Here is a 16,137-nt window from a genome sequence, read left to right as displayed (position 1 = left end):
TAAATCACTTTTAACAGCATAATGTCAAACAGCTGCTTTCACCTTCATTTGCAAACTCTGCCAAAAAAAATCCACTGGTTTCGCGATATCAAACTCCAAAAATCTTTTAAAGTGAAGTGAGTATTATAGCACAAAGAGACCTTGATATCATAGGCTACCAATTTACAAAGAGTAATAAATAAATCTATCAATCTTATCAAACCTCACACATCTTTGGTTTGATTACATAATGGTTTTGGAAGTCTTACATCTACTTACGTCTCTGAAGAGAAATTTTAATACAGCTTCAAATCATAAAAAAGTTGTGTATCTTTGTATACTGGATGGTCTCCATCTGTGCTGCTGGTCTTAAAATGTGTTGGGTAAGAGCTCTAAAACACTCAACACATCTCTTGCAGTCAAGTCTGTGGACTTAGTTGCACATTTTAGTGTTTAGGATCAAACTGACCCTCACTTTGTCAGTGTTAATGGAAACCATAATGTGTTGGTGCTCTCTGGCTCAGCATGAAAATTTATATTAAAAAAAAAAACCAGCAAAAAAGGTACATATTTGAAATTGTGTATTTAAGTTTTCATTAAGACTTATTCAACAGTACAGATGGTAAGATGGTATGTAAGAAAGCCTCTTGGGTGTAATATGCAAGTCCCAGCTGGAATGTTTCCAACAGGATGTAAACCACAGTCCTCAAGCCTGCACTTTAAAACACATATTACTTAGCACACTGCTAACAAATGTCAACACAAAAATACACTGCTGTAATGACTTCACTTTACAAAAGCAAGGGGAGGGGGGCAGAGAAGAAGCTATTCGAACAGTTTTTAAAACAAAAAATTGGGGCCAAGGGGAGGAAAATCAATACACAGATGCATTAGAGAAAAATATTTATTCAAAGGAATAAAAGGACTGGTGATCATAACAAATTTGATATATTAAAAATTTAACGCTGTACAAACATACATATTAGTTCTGATATCCATAAGTCTACAGGGACCAGGTCTGAAAACCTGTGCTTTCAGGTCTTCTCAGAGGTGTTGCTTGATGTTTTCAACAATTCTGAGGTTTCTTCAATTCTGAAAATAAATTTTTTTTACACACACACACTTACTAAAATACAGTAAGAAATAGCTGACTTGCCTTTAACTTTCTAATGAATCCAAAATACTAACAAGCAGCATGAAACCTTAGGCTTCCTCTCATCCCCCCTTTTCCTCTGCAATTGGTTTGCATTTTAAACGTCTACCACATATCAAAAAACCCCATATCAAGTAACCCACACAACAGAATTAAATCACAAAAAAGACTACAGCTTTTTTCAGACCCCGTACTTATAGAATAGAAATCTCTTGCTAAAGAAACATTATACACGAATGCATTTCTCTTCAAGTGTAATAAAAATATTTCTTACATAAAAAACTTTCATTACAGATTGCAGGACTAGTATCAAATATACTTTAATACAGTTATCACAATGATTAGGCTGAAATTGGTTTAACCTTTCCTTAAACAATAAACAACAGAGTTAAGCTATTGTAGTTATTTTTTCGGGAAGAAAAGTTGCAAGTACCAGGGAATTCCTATCAGAAGATAAATAATATCCCTATTCTTTGTCAACCAGATTCTAAACACTCTTTAATCTCTAGTTAATACTATTAAGAATGCTTTCTATTGCCTTTTAGAAACCAAAACAGTGACTCATCCCACAAATACAGAACTGTAAGTGGATTTATTATCCAGTGGAGTCATAAGGAAATGCCACACCTGATGTAGAGACCTTTGAGGTTTGGAACACATATGTACGTTCTCTATATGCCTTAGTCCAGTACAACTCCCTCCTGGGAAATGAATTCCTGCTGCCCTCTCCTATTACTTACATTTTACTTATCCTTTCCATTCTTTGTCTTGTTGTCTCCTGCAATTTAAAAGCAACAAAGTTAGTGAACTCTTCAAAGCTAACATTCTTCAGATGGACTTTCAACCTGAAAAATTCATAGAGAAAATGTGACTTTAAGCACTGTTTACATATCAAAAGGATTTTTATGAGACAGGCCTAGATGTAGTTTTGCAGTTTCCTTGTTTTTCACTAGTAGTATAAACAACTAAAACTAATGCTTACTTGTTCTCTTGACCTCAGAAAGGAAATCACCTAAGCATTTGCCAGTTTTACTTACCTTTGAAACATCTGTCAAATCATGAGAATTAATGGTCATGGCTTTGGGTGATGGGTCTGTGGATAATAGTGAACTGTATCCAGACCACTGATGAAGACTCTCTGGCATCTCTTCCTTCCTCTCTGTACCTATGGAGAAATACTCATTTTTGTGTCACCTTTGCCTTTTTGCTCTCTTATTGCAAGGTCAGCTATCAAATAGCTTGATTTACAGTATGTAATAACAGAATAGAATGCATTGTTTAGAGAGGGAAAAAGAAAAGCTACTGGTGAGGGTCCAAAATAGGTTTCTCATTTTCTTAAAACAAGGTAAGTACAGTATACTATGTATAACAGACTGGGTCAAATATGTAATAATAATTTCAAGTAGTTTACATTATTTTTATTGTAAACTGCCTGTTCAAACATGTCTTTAATTTCTGCTAAGTAACCTGTCTTATAAGCAGCAGAAATATAAACAAAATCATCACCTTCTTGCTTAGCTTAAAATTTGTGTCAATCTCTTGCTGTTTCCCTAATTCTCCTCCTTTTGGGACAGGTTTAGCATCCATTCAGCAGAAACAGACTTTTCTTTTACTTTGGGAAGGCTTTGATACTCTTTGCAATTTTAGAGTACTATTGTCAGGGAAGAGAATTTAATACTTAGAAAAAAAGTGTTCCCATACCCTTATTTTTAGTAAGGCCACCTTTGGAACATGTTTAGCTACACTATTCTGTACATAAAACCATATTAAATTATTTTTACTCAATTAAAATTAAAAATTGTTTCTTCTGTACAGCTCTGATTCCTGAAGAGCACTACAACCAAAAAGAGCATCAAAGCATTCTGAGTGGTGTACATCTCAGATAGAAGAGTTAAGACTGGCCACGTAACTTGTATGCCTAAAATTTCCTGACTCATACTTTAGAAAAACAGGAATAACAAATTCAGAAGAATTCTAGAAGTCTGAAAATATGAAAATTCTCTTTTAAAGACCATCAGCCTGCTTGCTGACTATGAAGTCCTCAAGTGTCAGTAACATACCACTAAATTTATGAAAGGAAGTAAACGTTGCAAGCTTTCTAAGGTCTGTAAAAAGAAGGTCCCATTTCTGAGACTTCAAAATTAAAACAAACTTTGACATAACCAAGAAACTGCCTTCCTAATTTCCATGGAAACTGGATTACTGAGATTCGCTTTTAATTTCAATACAACAGCCCAACACTGGACAAAAATGCTTAATAAGTGAGAATAGGAAATAGAATATCCTCCTTACTACTGGTGGTAGGAATAACAGCTGCCATAGGGGAAACAGGCCAAATTAATAAAGACAACGATACAAGGTAAGGGCTAAAGAGCTACCATTGATGAAGACAGAAGAATTACTTATGGCCTGGGGAACGTTTTTAATTTCTTTCCCACTTAAGGAGGTTTCATTTACTACTTGTATGTTATCAAAATTAAGTTGGAAATGGAAGAAAAAGATTTTCATCTTGCTCTTCAAAATAAGAAAGCTTAGCAAAAATGCTATACAGATAGCTGCTAACTGCTTCAAAAGGGATGAAACTATAGAAGTTCAACAGTGATGTGAAAAACAAAATGGATTATAATGAAAAAGCCATGATTTGTCCTGAGCACCATTGTAAAAGTAAAAAACATCGTAAATGTGATACTATTTTGATTATAACAAACCTGTAACAGCAAATATAATTCCTTTTGTGCTTATGAATAGCTTATTTTTAAAACATAACTTTTTAAATTGCAGATAACATTGTTTTTCACAGCTTTAGCTAGAGCACCTTAATTAAATTTGCATCTTTGAGATTTTTAGTAGTTATTTGTAACTATTAATTACTATGCTATATATTTTCATTAATGCTTTAAAAACTATTTCAGTAAAGTAAAGCTTCTAAAGGATAAATTACAAACATGAAATAACTAGCAGGTTAACTTCTAATTTGCAGTATGCATTTAAACTCAGAGGTCACTAAATTGCAATTCTCTACATAAAAACCCTGATTTTAGTCAAGATCATCAAGAAGTGTTTAGCATATGATGTTAATTAAAAAGAAAATCATTAATACCCACCAGGAGAAACTGGAATCCTACTAGAAGTACATTCTTGACTTACATTGCCAAACTCTGTAGGTAAGTCTCTCTGAAATACAAGTTTACTGCATTTTAGCCATACATCCTGTTTAAATCATCTTGACTGAAGAAAAGTATATTTAAGTACAATTATGTATGCATTTGCTACACCATCCAGGTATGTTGGCACTGCACAAATGTCTACAGGACTAAAAAATCCAAAATTTCCATACATATGTTGCATTAAAAAACTAGTCCATTTAATAAGGCCTTTTTTAACATCAATATTGCATTTGTAAACAGCTCAAAACCAGGTCCAAATATAGTGCATATAACTTAGGTATGAGTAGAATGAACAATCAGTCTGTTCTTGGCCTGTGCTAACAATTACATCTTGACATTGGCTGCCATTACCCTAACAAAATAAGCATGCCTTCTACTCCTGGTTGATATTCAGGAATGCAGCTCCTCAGTCCTAGAAAAATTACCCTATAGATGAACTGAAATTAATTCCACTTAAATGCTTAGAATTCAAAAGCCTATTTTAAGCTAGTTTCTCAGGCTCCTAAATGGGAGAGGGCTCTTTTAAGAAAGGTTCTCAGTTTAACTCAATCTAGCTTAGAAAAGGCTGTTCATAAACAAGGAAAAAAATTAATATTGTACTAACAATAAATGGTTTTGAGTGCAATTTTCTAATTTCAAAATTAAAAAAAAACAACACTCAAACACCTAGACTTTTTTCACCAATGAGCTATCGTTATGATTTGAAATCTCAACCTCTGATAAAGTATATCACTTTATATACTGGAGTAACTATATCAGTTAACAACGGAATATTATACCCAAATAAGTGAATGAGGGAGAAATAGTAGGTATTGTGTGGGAAGAAGCTGGAAAAAACTGTAATAATGGATGCCTCTTAAAAAAAAAAAAAAAAAAGTTATGTGCACTGACTACTTCTGCTCAATTCCTTTCATTGAAATGGATTTGGTAGCTTTCAGACTTTCCCAGAACTAAATGCACAGCTGCTGCTACTTTGGCAGCAGTGCAAGACAGATCTTCGAGTGCTCCTGCTATGTTGGCTAGATGCCAAAAGTTTCCTGAAAAATGCAAGAGTAAGAAGAAACGAGTAATTCTGAATTGCTTCTCTATCTGTGAAGCACAACTTGGATGGAATCTCATGAAACAAAGAAGCAGCAATTCTCTGGCCTAAAGGATTATTTCCTTGCGGTTTTCAAATGCCTACTGCAAAAAAGTTAGGGTTTTGAAGACTTTTTTTTTTTTTAAATATAAAAACCAGCTTATTTTGCTTTGAAAAAAGACAAGCAACAATGCCACACACAAACTACATTCAAACTTGTCTCTGCAGATGACTGCTTTTAGTAACATGCAGCACAGAAATATAATTATCTTACTGGAAATATTTGAGTGATATTGATGTTAAGTATTTTCCAAACACTATTCCAAACCTTTGAAGAACAGCAATAAACATGTTACTGAAATAATAATAAACCAAATTTACAGAAATAAAAGCAGCAGCCTAGTCTGAAACACAAGCTTTCCCATGCTGCTACCGTCACAAATGCAACAACGATCTCTTGAAAAGAATATACTTGAAAGAGGAAGAAAATTGTCTATGGCTGTTCAGCTGAAGGCTTCTTGAGACTGCTAGCAGAAGAAAACAGTATCATTGGTGGTGTTATTTGGATACATGTCCATTGATAATTAAATTACAATATCCATAAGAAATTGATTTCAAATGGTAAATCACTCAAGCCATTACTGACCTGAAACTGTTTAAAAAAAGTGATTAAGAATGTCAATCCTTATCATTTGAGCTACAGCCTTTATAAATGACCTCGTGATCAGTGTGAACACTTCTCCATTTCAAGACTTTGCATAACTAGCACACTTTCAAGGCACACAGAAAAAAACATCTTGTATACAAGTATCAGTGACATTTTCAAATTTGCAGGGTGTGCTGGTTTTGGCTGGGTAACGTTAATTTTCTTTATAGTAGCTGGTATGGGGCTATGTTTTGGATTTGTGCTGAAAACAGTGTTGATAATACTGAGATGTTTTCATTACAGCTGAGCAGAGCTTACATAGAGCCAAGGCCTCTTCTGCTTCTCACCCCACCCCATCACCAAGTAGGCTGGCGGTGCACAAGAAGTTGGGAGGTGACACAGCTGGGACAGCTGACCCCAACTGACCCAAGGGATGTTCCAGATCGTATGATGTCATGCTCAGCATATAAAGCTGGGGGAAGAATGAGGAAGGGGGAGGACGACTGAAGTGACGGCATTTGTCTTCCCAAGTCACCGTTACATGTGATGGAGCCCTGCTTTCCTGGAGATGGCTGAACACCTGCCTGCCGATGGGAATTGGTGAAAGAATTCCTTGTTTTGCTTTGCTTGCATGTGCAGCTTTTGCTTTACCTATTAAACTGTCCTTATCTCAACTCAGGAGTTTTCTCACTTTTACTCTTCTGATTCTCTCCCCCATCCCACCAGAGGCGAGGGTGGGGGAGTGAGCAAGCGGCTATGCAGTGCTTAGTTGCTGGCTGGGGTCAAACCACAACACAAGGCCAGCCACACACACAAAGCTCCTCGTTACAAGTAAATTCAACATTTTCACAACTACAGAGAAAAATGCAACACTGATCAACTATTTTCCACAAGAGTTTTCAACTTCTGGAAAGCATCTGACAGCATTTGAAGGATACACAAGATACACATGCAAATACACTTTGTAATTAAGCATGTGATCACAGAACTGATGCTATGGTTCACTGCATCTCAAAATATTTACATGTGTACATACATGAAATGATACAATGTGTATACAAGGACCTTTCAACAGCATGAAAAATAGCATAAAGTCTTAATGCAACAAAATACTTGATTTACTCTGACAAATATGACAAATGTGGCCACATTACAACTGTAGCACTTTCACGCATTTAAAAATGCAACTAATGTCATGGACAAGAAATAGGGAGGGGAGGGGATTGCAAAAAGGAGAAAGACCATTGATTAGGCTAGAAATTTCAAAGAGCCACAAACTAAGAATAGGACTAAAATAAGAATCAACTTTTCCATTCACCTTGTATTTTCCATTGAGCTAGCCATCTATTTGTGTCAACGATAGTTATACAGAATGAAGACTTAGTCTTCCAAGGGGAATATCCGTATCTGATTAGAGTTTGGAGAATTAAAAAAATAGATATTCAACTGTATCAACAGCAACAACATTTACAGACCAGTATAAGAAATCCAGAATAATGCAGACCAGAATAAGGAAACCCTTAAATGTGTCACTAACATCATGAAACTTTCAATTAGAGAAACATTACGCTTTCAAAGACAGCATAATTAAGAGTCTTCAGAAGCTTCCTTCTACAAGTTTGCTAGGAAATAAAAACATACACAGTCATTACGAATGAAAATAGACTTAGCTATACCTGCTGTACCTGCAAGAAAACAATTTCCAATTGAGAGCTTTGCTTCACAGAGCATGAGAAAAAAAACAGAACTTAACAGTTAAGAGAAAAATACCACCAACTCCATAAACAGCAATTCCATCGGATCACGCCTTTAAAAATAGTGAAAAATTATACATCAGGAGGCAGGAAGAGCAGAAACAGGCTGACAACATTGTGTCTGGGTAACTTTTCTTAGAGAAGAAAAACAGAAGTTGACATACCTTTTTGGATTGCAACAAAAGTTCTGTTTCAAGAAGCAAAACTCGACTCAACAAGTTATTCCAGTCCTTCTCATCTATGATCACCTTTCCTTTCAGTTTCTCTTCTAGAACACATAGTTTATCTTCCATCCAATCTAGCTTATGAAGCTTTTCCTGGCAATCAGCAAGCTGACTCTTTAGGAACTCAATCTGAGAATTATCTTCTATGACCTGAAAATATGGTTAAGAACACATTTCCCCTAATTTCAAAACAGATATAATTTATCATTTGATCAATGAAATTAAGTGTAATCTTCCTCAAGTTCAGTAACCACATTCTGCTACATTAGAAAATTATTTTTCTTTCAGAATTGCCATAATATGCCTGTTCATGGAACTCAGCTTTTAAAAGAAACTGTTGACAGAACTGGTTCTTGAAAGGACAGTACAATTTAACTGACTTTTTTTCAACTTTTTCAATATATTTATTACATAGCAATTAGTTATACTTAAGGAGCAGCTATCTTCTTAAAACCTTTATCCCTTTAGAAAAGCCCTGTAAGAAAAGTTAAGAATACAGACAGCATCTTAAAATAAAAGTTCTTACTTGTTCACATTTAACTTCCACAACATCACGGTCTAGGTACAATTCCTCTTCATTACCTCCCTGTGCTGGAAGGGGTAGTGGATGAAGGTCACCATTAACTTCATTTCCTGAGTGCCGTTCTACTTGAGGCTTCTTTTGAGTATGTTAAAAAAATAAATAAATAAATCACTGGTGTTATTCATTACAAGAACATTTCAATTCATCAGCCAAGTAACTGACACAAAAGACCTATCATTTTAGTATTTATATCTGACAATCTTATCCCAACTAGCTGCAAAACACAGAAAGCAACAGCAGGCAGCTTAATTTAAAAAAATCACATAGACAAGAAAGAGCTGTAAAACAAATATGCACACACTTTACCATATGTACTGTGTACCTTGGTTCCCTTCCATAAACAGTAATGAAGGTATTAATGTCCTCTCTTATTGTAAGCATTGTTAGATTTCTAAGTGTGGTTCAGGACGTATGAATCTCACTGCATGTTTTAACATATGTATAGACATCAAAACCGCCACTCAAACATTGAGAAACAAAAGTTTAACTAGGAAGATTAGAACTCTCTCTTTTCCTTGACAACTGTCAGCAAAATAGCCCTACTAGCTACACATTTAATTTCCTTTGAATGCTTCCCTTAGAGAGAACAAAGTATGAGACAAATTTTGCCTTTCTTTCCACATGGATCAAGTTCTATGGTCACTACCTGCCACAAAACAAAATAAATTACCTAATGATTAAGAACCCACAATTACTAGTTTTGTGCAGCACCTTAAACACTTCCAGATTCCTAGACATTTTAGTGAAGCTAAAACTCTCTTCTAGAGAATACACTCACATATATCCCCATTCAGTTCTACTATTCAACAACCAGAAGCGCCAGATAAATCATTCCAAATATTTTCTTTGTGAAGTTTTCCTCACTGCTACAAGCAGCATTTTCCTTCTAAATAGAAGTCACCAACATTTAATGGGCAGTCACAGTCCTAAAAGTTTTGTGCAATTTTAGTTCGCAACCTTTTAGCAGAAAAATACTAGGAAAGCCGTGTCCTCCACAGGTCAAGAGTAGCATAGCGCATAAAATCAAGTGTTACTCTTGTAAAACCAAAGCCAAGAGGAATACTATGTTAAGAAATCTTGTTGAACACATTCAGACAAAATAACAAAAAGCTTTTTGAAAGCTATGTTGAAAGCACTGCAATGTTAGGCCAAACACACTTCAATCTCCAAACAGGATGTATATGCTTTTTCCAATTGTATCTTCATTTTCATTGCTGCCCTCTGTTTGATACAATTCAAACAGCAAATGACAGTACTAGATCATTACCACCAAGACTTTGAGATCAACTACTCAGAAAAGAGAGAAGCAATATCCTTTGTATTTCAGCTATTATTTCCATCAACCACATGTTGGGAGAAAAAAAACCCACAAAACAAAACACAAACCTAGTCTGATCAAGCATTAAAACCTAAATGAAAGCACATATTCCAGAAAGAGCCTGACTTGCTACAAATGAGATTAACCTTTAGACACAAAACATAAAAACTATTTTCATACCTGTTTGGAATTCAGATCACTGCCACTAGGATCAGCAAGGACATTATCACAATTTGACCATACTTCATATTTAAAAGATCTGAGTTTTTTCCTCGTTTGGGATTTAACCTTCCAAGTGAAGAAAAAAAAATAATTATGCTTCTAGCACAGGAATATGGGGGGGGGGGGCGCAGAGATGGACAACAAGGGGACAGGATGACACACCCCATTCCTGCCATCATTAACAGGCAGGAATATTGCATGGGACAAACTCATTTAAACCTCTGCAGTACAATAATGTCAAAAAAAAAAATTAAGTATGACCCTAATTTACAGAAAAAACAGATCTGGAAGTTAATGCCGTATTCATAAACTCATTAATGCCTACGCAAGGCTGCATCAAAGCTGGTCAAAAATAGAAAAGACAAGTTGCACCAGAGTTGAAAGACAAATACAAAAAATACGTAGTTATGCCCCCAAAAGTGACAAATGAAGTATACAGAAGTCCTGAAGACTTGTTATAAACTCAAACGAAACAAAATCCTGTAAAATACGAAGACTGAAAATTCCTTCTATTAAAGCACAGATTGATACACAGAATAAACCAATAAAAAAATGCCTTAACAACGTAAAACAAATATGATTAACGAAAACAACCAGATTTGAGATGTATACCACCGAAATACAAACAAGTGTCATGCTTAAATTAAATGTTACCAGAACTTCAACATATCAGAGGAGTTTGCTTTGTTTTTAAATCTACCTGCAAAGTCTATTGAGTTAAATAAACATTCACTATGTCAAGAAGTGTAAAAGAAAATATATCACTTATGTAAAGATACCAAATACCAGATTTATCTTCATTCTATTTTTTTATTTATACTATGAAGCATTTGCAGCTTCGTGTCTTTTGTGTACCTGATAGTACTCAAGCATCTTACAGTGGAACTTCATACTAACTTCCCCTTATTTTGACCATCAGCAAAGTTGCATTTTCAAATAAACAGGTCTTCAGCTTCTACCTGCAGCAAGCACGTCAAAAGAAACTTATCTTATAATAAAGTTACCATTTAATCAGTACCTTATTTGAGTTACTTAATTCTTTATGTTTTTTCACCACACAGTTGATAATGTCACAAACAATCTGCATTTTTCTTTCTGCAAAGCCAAACTGAAGAAACTGCTGCTTTGTTAAAATTGGTTTATATTGAAATTGATCTCGAAGAAGCTGCAACAAAGTAAGAGTTTATTTCACTTTCAAAAATCACCAGGCAATTTGCTGCAGAAATGGCATGCTCAGGTTATTTTTCTACAATCTTTTCTTTCATTCTGCACTTCAGCAGTTAAACCTTTTCTCATTTGGTTATTTATATACTCTCAGCTGGTTCTTCTAACTAGACTTTAAACATACCTCTTCTAGAAATATTTCATTCACATCACTCTTGTAAAGTTTAACTCACAGTCTTAAGATTCATGAAATAAATTACTGTAGACATTAATATTTAAAAAGTTAAACAAAAACTTTCCAAAGTGAACACACAATAAACAGTTGTATTAATCTCAGCAAACGCATCAGAAGGCTAAGTAAGGCTCCCAAAGACCCTCTTTGTAAATGAGCCTCTGTCCTCCTCAGATGGAAAACTAGTCTGAATAAGCTAGTATTCATTAATACATCAACCTACCTTTTATAAAAATGTGCTTATGGATATTTTTAAGGATAGCTCAAGATTATTTTCATTCAGTTAAGAATTTTATTCCAATTCATCAACTGTTAAGTATTGGACTTTATATATTGATATGGCATAGTGTTTTAAAATAGCTGTATTTCTTAATTGTCCTTTCATTACAATTATTAAAGTTTGCTGTGATTTTTTTTTTTCCTGCTTATGATTTCTTAAGGTCACTTCTATAAAACTTACTGTGTAATAAATATTTTGGTATTCTTCAAAACTAACGTAAAACAATAATATTACTGTTTCTGCAATTGTTTCAAAATTGAGATTTGGCTAAAAACATCCATCCTTATTTTCATTAAAATCTAAAGACTTGCCACACAGTTGCTTACTACTCATCTTAAATCCTAACAGAATTACAATTCATGTTCATTGCCAAAAATTTTTTGCACTTTCTAGTAAAACTCAAACTAAATGCTTAATTTTTATGAGGCCATACTCAAAACTGTGTCTCTTCTGCAAAGAACATGAAGACACATACCTTATAAATAGCTTCAATAAAACGCAAGTCACTCTTTGCTGTGAGTTCCACGTTGCACTTTACCAAAAGTTCTGCTATGTAAGTTGAAAAAGATGTAAAAGAATAGCTGATGATAGGTAAAAATGCAGCTGGATCACCCTTTACTAACCTATTGAGAAACAAAAGTATTTTACACAGCAGAAAATAACAAAAGCCTTTCATCGCATGAATTCAAACATCTAACTTGAAAGGTGTTTTAATATAGCCAGCATATTATATCCAAGTATCTCCTTCATTTTATGGTTTTTTTTCCAGGCATCTCTCATTCAGCAGTCTTGACTGTTATCTGTAAAATGCTCAAAACAACTTTTGTGATCCTCATATAATTTTAACATTGTCAGGTCTAAAGCCCACCAGCATTCCCATCTCAACATTCAACATCTTGGGTTTTTTAATCTTTACAGGATGAAATTTCCGAAGAAAGTTTTGCTAGCACTTACAAAGAAATTATAAAGGTGAGAGATTAATCAAAGAAAAGAGAAAAACAGCAGAAGAAAGAAGAACAAGATAGTGATACACTTCAGGATTATTCTAAGGATTGCTCAGAATAGCAAAACTGCATCCTTTTATCTTCCAGTTCACATGTATCAAACCCCAACTTCCCACAGACATATACTTTGCTTACTCATCACTGGGTGCAATGCTAATATTTATACATATCTTGTTTACATATCCTGCTGTCATCAAGTATTAGTATAAATTTAGTCACACTGCCACTTACACTGTATAATCCACATCTCTTGGATAATTTAACAAGCGAAGTCCTTGTTCTATTTTTCTTAAACTTCCTTTTAGGTCTCCTGTTGCCATTATTCCAAACGCTATTCTTCTTTCAGATTATGAAATAAATGTAATATAGTACATTCTCCTTAAAAAAAAAAAATTATGTACATAAAAGTTACAAAATGCAATAGAATTATCACTGAAATTCAAAGGTTTCTGCTCCTGTTTTCTAGACACTACTATTTCCAAAGTGTTACAACACAGCACAGAGCTACGGCTCGATGCCAATTAATATCAGCCATCATCTTCGTGCATTCTAAATAGGATCAAGTAGTAATCCTCAATCTGATCAACTACTAAAGATCTTTAAAGATAAAGATATCTGAAAGCATATTAAGAATTTAGGTCTGGCTAAATCCACTAAAACTGAGTGAAAACAAGTTTCTTCACGGTTTCAAAGGAGCAGAGACTCCATAAGCAGTGAAAACTGCTGCTTATTCTTTTCTTCACCTGGCCCCAATCTCACTGGCCAACAGAGCAATGTGTGGATGTGTAAGCGTCAGAAGACAGGACTAGCAACTCATCACAGACAATACTTCTCTATTTAGATGATCCATTAAATACACTTAAAATTGTTTAGGGGGAAGGGATAACAGACTGCCTAAATATTTCAAAATAGGTGCAAGTTTATTGGGATGATAACCAAAAGGTCTCCATTTAACTTCTACATTGTAACACATAAGTTGAGAACCTGCTTTTTATTTATTGAGGGCTTTGCTTCACAGAAGCAAGAGACTCATCTAGGGACTCAGTATAAACTACAAAAAGGTGACTTTCTCCCTGCAGAACTATCCTGCAAGGAAAAGGAAACTGAAGATTGCAAGAAAGAAAGAAAAAAAAAAAAATAAAGGGGAGGGGGAACAAAACAAAAGAGAATCAGCAAAGCATGAAATAACCATCATCCAAACCAGTTTTTAGATCTATCAAGGGGATAAGTAAGTACAGGAAGCTCACACTTTTAATACGTTTTACCACACAGAACTGATTAGTAAATTCTCAAATGGAGGAAGAATACTGGCAACTCCACCTGGCTGGCAGACAGTAAAATGAAACACCTGAAACAGTACCTTCAAATATCAGTACTAGCAATTATCTTAAAAAACCTTGTCCCTCACTCCATTGCTTAAAAATACCTTTATATTTAGACACAGCTTATAAGTACTATTTGCTGTATCTTGCAACTGTTTGTTTATAAACAACCAATATTAGCTTTTCTCCAACACAAGACTTTAAAAGTGCAGACCAGATGATAGCCAAGCTCTTAAGTCACAATTGAAAACAAATGGCTTGCATCTTAGCAATCTGGACAGACCGATAAAACTTTAGAAAGTCTGTTAGCAAACAGCCAAACTCAGTGGGTTTTGAACGGTTTAGAGAAAAACCAAGGCAAAAAAAGAAAAAAAAGAGTTAGTTAAAATACAGAAGTACAGAAAGTTGACACCTCACAAAAACAGTTCTCCTTCCTCACATCCTTGAGATCTGCTTGTAACTGGCTTAATCCTCTACAGTACTTCCCCCAAAATCCTCAGAAAAAGTAATGATTTCAGCTATAAAGCCTTAGAACAGAAACTTACTGTTCAATTTTCCACTAGAACTTGGGAGATAATTGCCTGCCACTGTCTTCTTACCAGAAAACAAATACTTGGAAGCCTACCAATCCAAGCAGTGAAAAGGCATTGCCTGACAGCCTATACATGAAGAGATATCCTCAAAATACAGACTTCTATATCATTTCTCTTGCTGACACGAGATTCAGACTAAAAGACCAAACGCTCCAAAGAGATTATGTCTAGCATTGTCAGAAATTAACTCTGACGGATACTCCAGTTTTCAGCTTTGTTATTTGGTCCTACTCATTAAAGCAATGAGTCTTCTTGAAGGGAACTTCTTGACCACAAAGTTCACTTATAGTAAAAAAAAAAAAAGAAAAAGAAAATACAGTTAAAGCTTGCACTCACAATTATCTGGGTTTGGTTTTTGTTGGTTTTTTTTTCTTTCTTTTCTCTTGTGCCTCTATGGTGTTTAAATCAGCTATCTTCAAGGAGATGAAGATCTTCACATGTGTTCTGCCCTTGTTAAAGTATTTTCTTCCTATAATTACAAGGTTCTTCCTCTTTAATCATTAGGTTCTGGGTTATTAGTCATGCCAAACATAACTACACAACACTCATTGTTAAAGGCTAGAGACAATTTAACCTCACGTATTTGGAAACTGAGGCAGCTATTCTTCCTGCATGGCCTTACAAAGTGATCCACCCTATGGTTTTGCCAATTTAACCAGATCTCAAGACAAGTCTCAAATAGTCTGACATAAAACTGAAGCTCTAATCTGCAGTGCAAATACTTATAGAAGACACTCTCACAGGAATTCATTTAATCATATAGGCAGTTTCCCAAAAGTATCATCAATCCTTTCTACACCAGACCTCTGGATGTAAAAACTGGCAACTACTGTCACTACAAACCGACTAGCTCAAGAGATCATAAAAATAACAGAGTTAAGTTGGTAGAAACTACTTTAACATCTTGGGAAGGTGAACACTATAAAAAAGCGGCACACAGCTTTTGCCTGTAGGAATTCATGACGAAACACTTACAGAACATTGGCTATCCAGAATAAAAATGGGTATAACAAAGCATTAAGAGACGGTAACACAGAACTGCAAGTGGTTTAAAGAACTACTCTCAAAATTGCATATGGTATTCAAAGAACTAATGAATGTCAAAAAAAAAAAAACCCAAACGAACACCTCACCACCAAAAAAACCCATACAAGTTACCAAGTATCTTAACACTGTAAACACTGTCTTTAAAACGCCTAACAAAAAGTCTTCTAATTTCTACTACTTGTATTTACACTCTTCTTTACACGCGGCGGGGAGGAGGGGATCACACCGTTACGCAGAGATGCAAAAACGTCAAGGACAAACACTGCGCTTGGCTATCGCGCCAGCTGCAACAGACACGCTTCCAGCACACAGGATACTTGCAAACGAGCGACCCGCGCAAGGAACTGCGCGTGGCGGGCCGGTTGCCCTGG

General features: G+C 35.0%; 1 protein-coding gene across 6 annotated transcripts in view; it reads right to left on the bottom strand.

The window, feature by feature from the left end:
• Nucleotides 1-869: 869 nt before the first annotated feature.
• Nucleotides 870-16,137, bottom strand: part of CEP44 (centrosomal protein 44) — a 15,890-nt gene continuing 622 nt past the window's right edge. For 3 of the 6 annotated variants that reach the window (XM_069787237.1, XM_069787211.1, XM_069787219.1), the window contains exons 2-11: nt 13,036-13,182; nt 12,276-12,423; nt 11,143-11,289; nt 10,083-10,190; nt 8,528-8,659; nt 7,942-8,151; nt 4,237-4,306; nt 2,170-2,297; nt 1,873-1,910; nt 870-1,071 (exon numbers count right to left, since the gene is read on the bottom strand). In XM_069787237.1, the coding sequence (XP_069643338.1) occupies nt 1,014-1,071; nt 1,873-1,910; nt 2,170-2,297; nt 4,237-4,306; nt 7,942-8,151; nt 8,528-8,659; nt 10,083-10,190; nt 11,143-11,289; nt 12,276-12,423; nt 13,036-13,124 (1,128 nt within the window). In that variant the 5' untranslated portion in view covers nt 13,125-13,182 and the 3' untranslated portion in view covers nt 870-1,013. Of the gene's footprint in view, nt 1,072-1,872; nt 1,911-2,169; nt 2,298-4,236; nt 4,307-7,941; nt 8,152-8,527; nt 8,660-10,082; nt 10,191-11,142; nt 11,290-12,275; nt 12,424-13,035; nt 13,183-15,055; nt 15,924-16,137 lie in introns of those variants that run through there. The other 3 variants (XM_069787227.1, XM_069787247.1, XM_069787254.1) reach the window with 3 other exon arrangements.

This window comes from Haliaeetus albicilla, chromosome 1, assembly GCF_947461875.1.
Source record: "Haliaeetus albicilla chromosome 1, bHalAlb1.1, whole genome shotgun sequence".
In the NCBI taxonomy this organism is placed as follows: domain Eukaryota; kingdom Metazoa; phylum Chordata; class Aves; order Accipitriformes; family Accipitridae; genus Haliaeetus; species Haliaeetus albicilla.
This window is presented reverse-complemented; position numbering and strand designations above follow the sequence as displayed.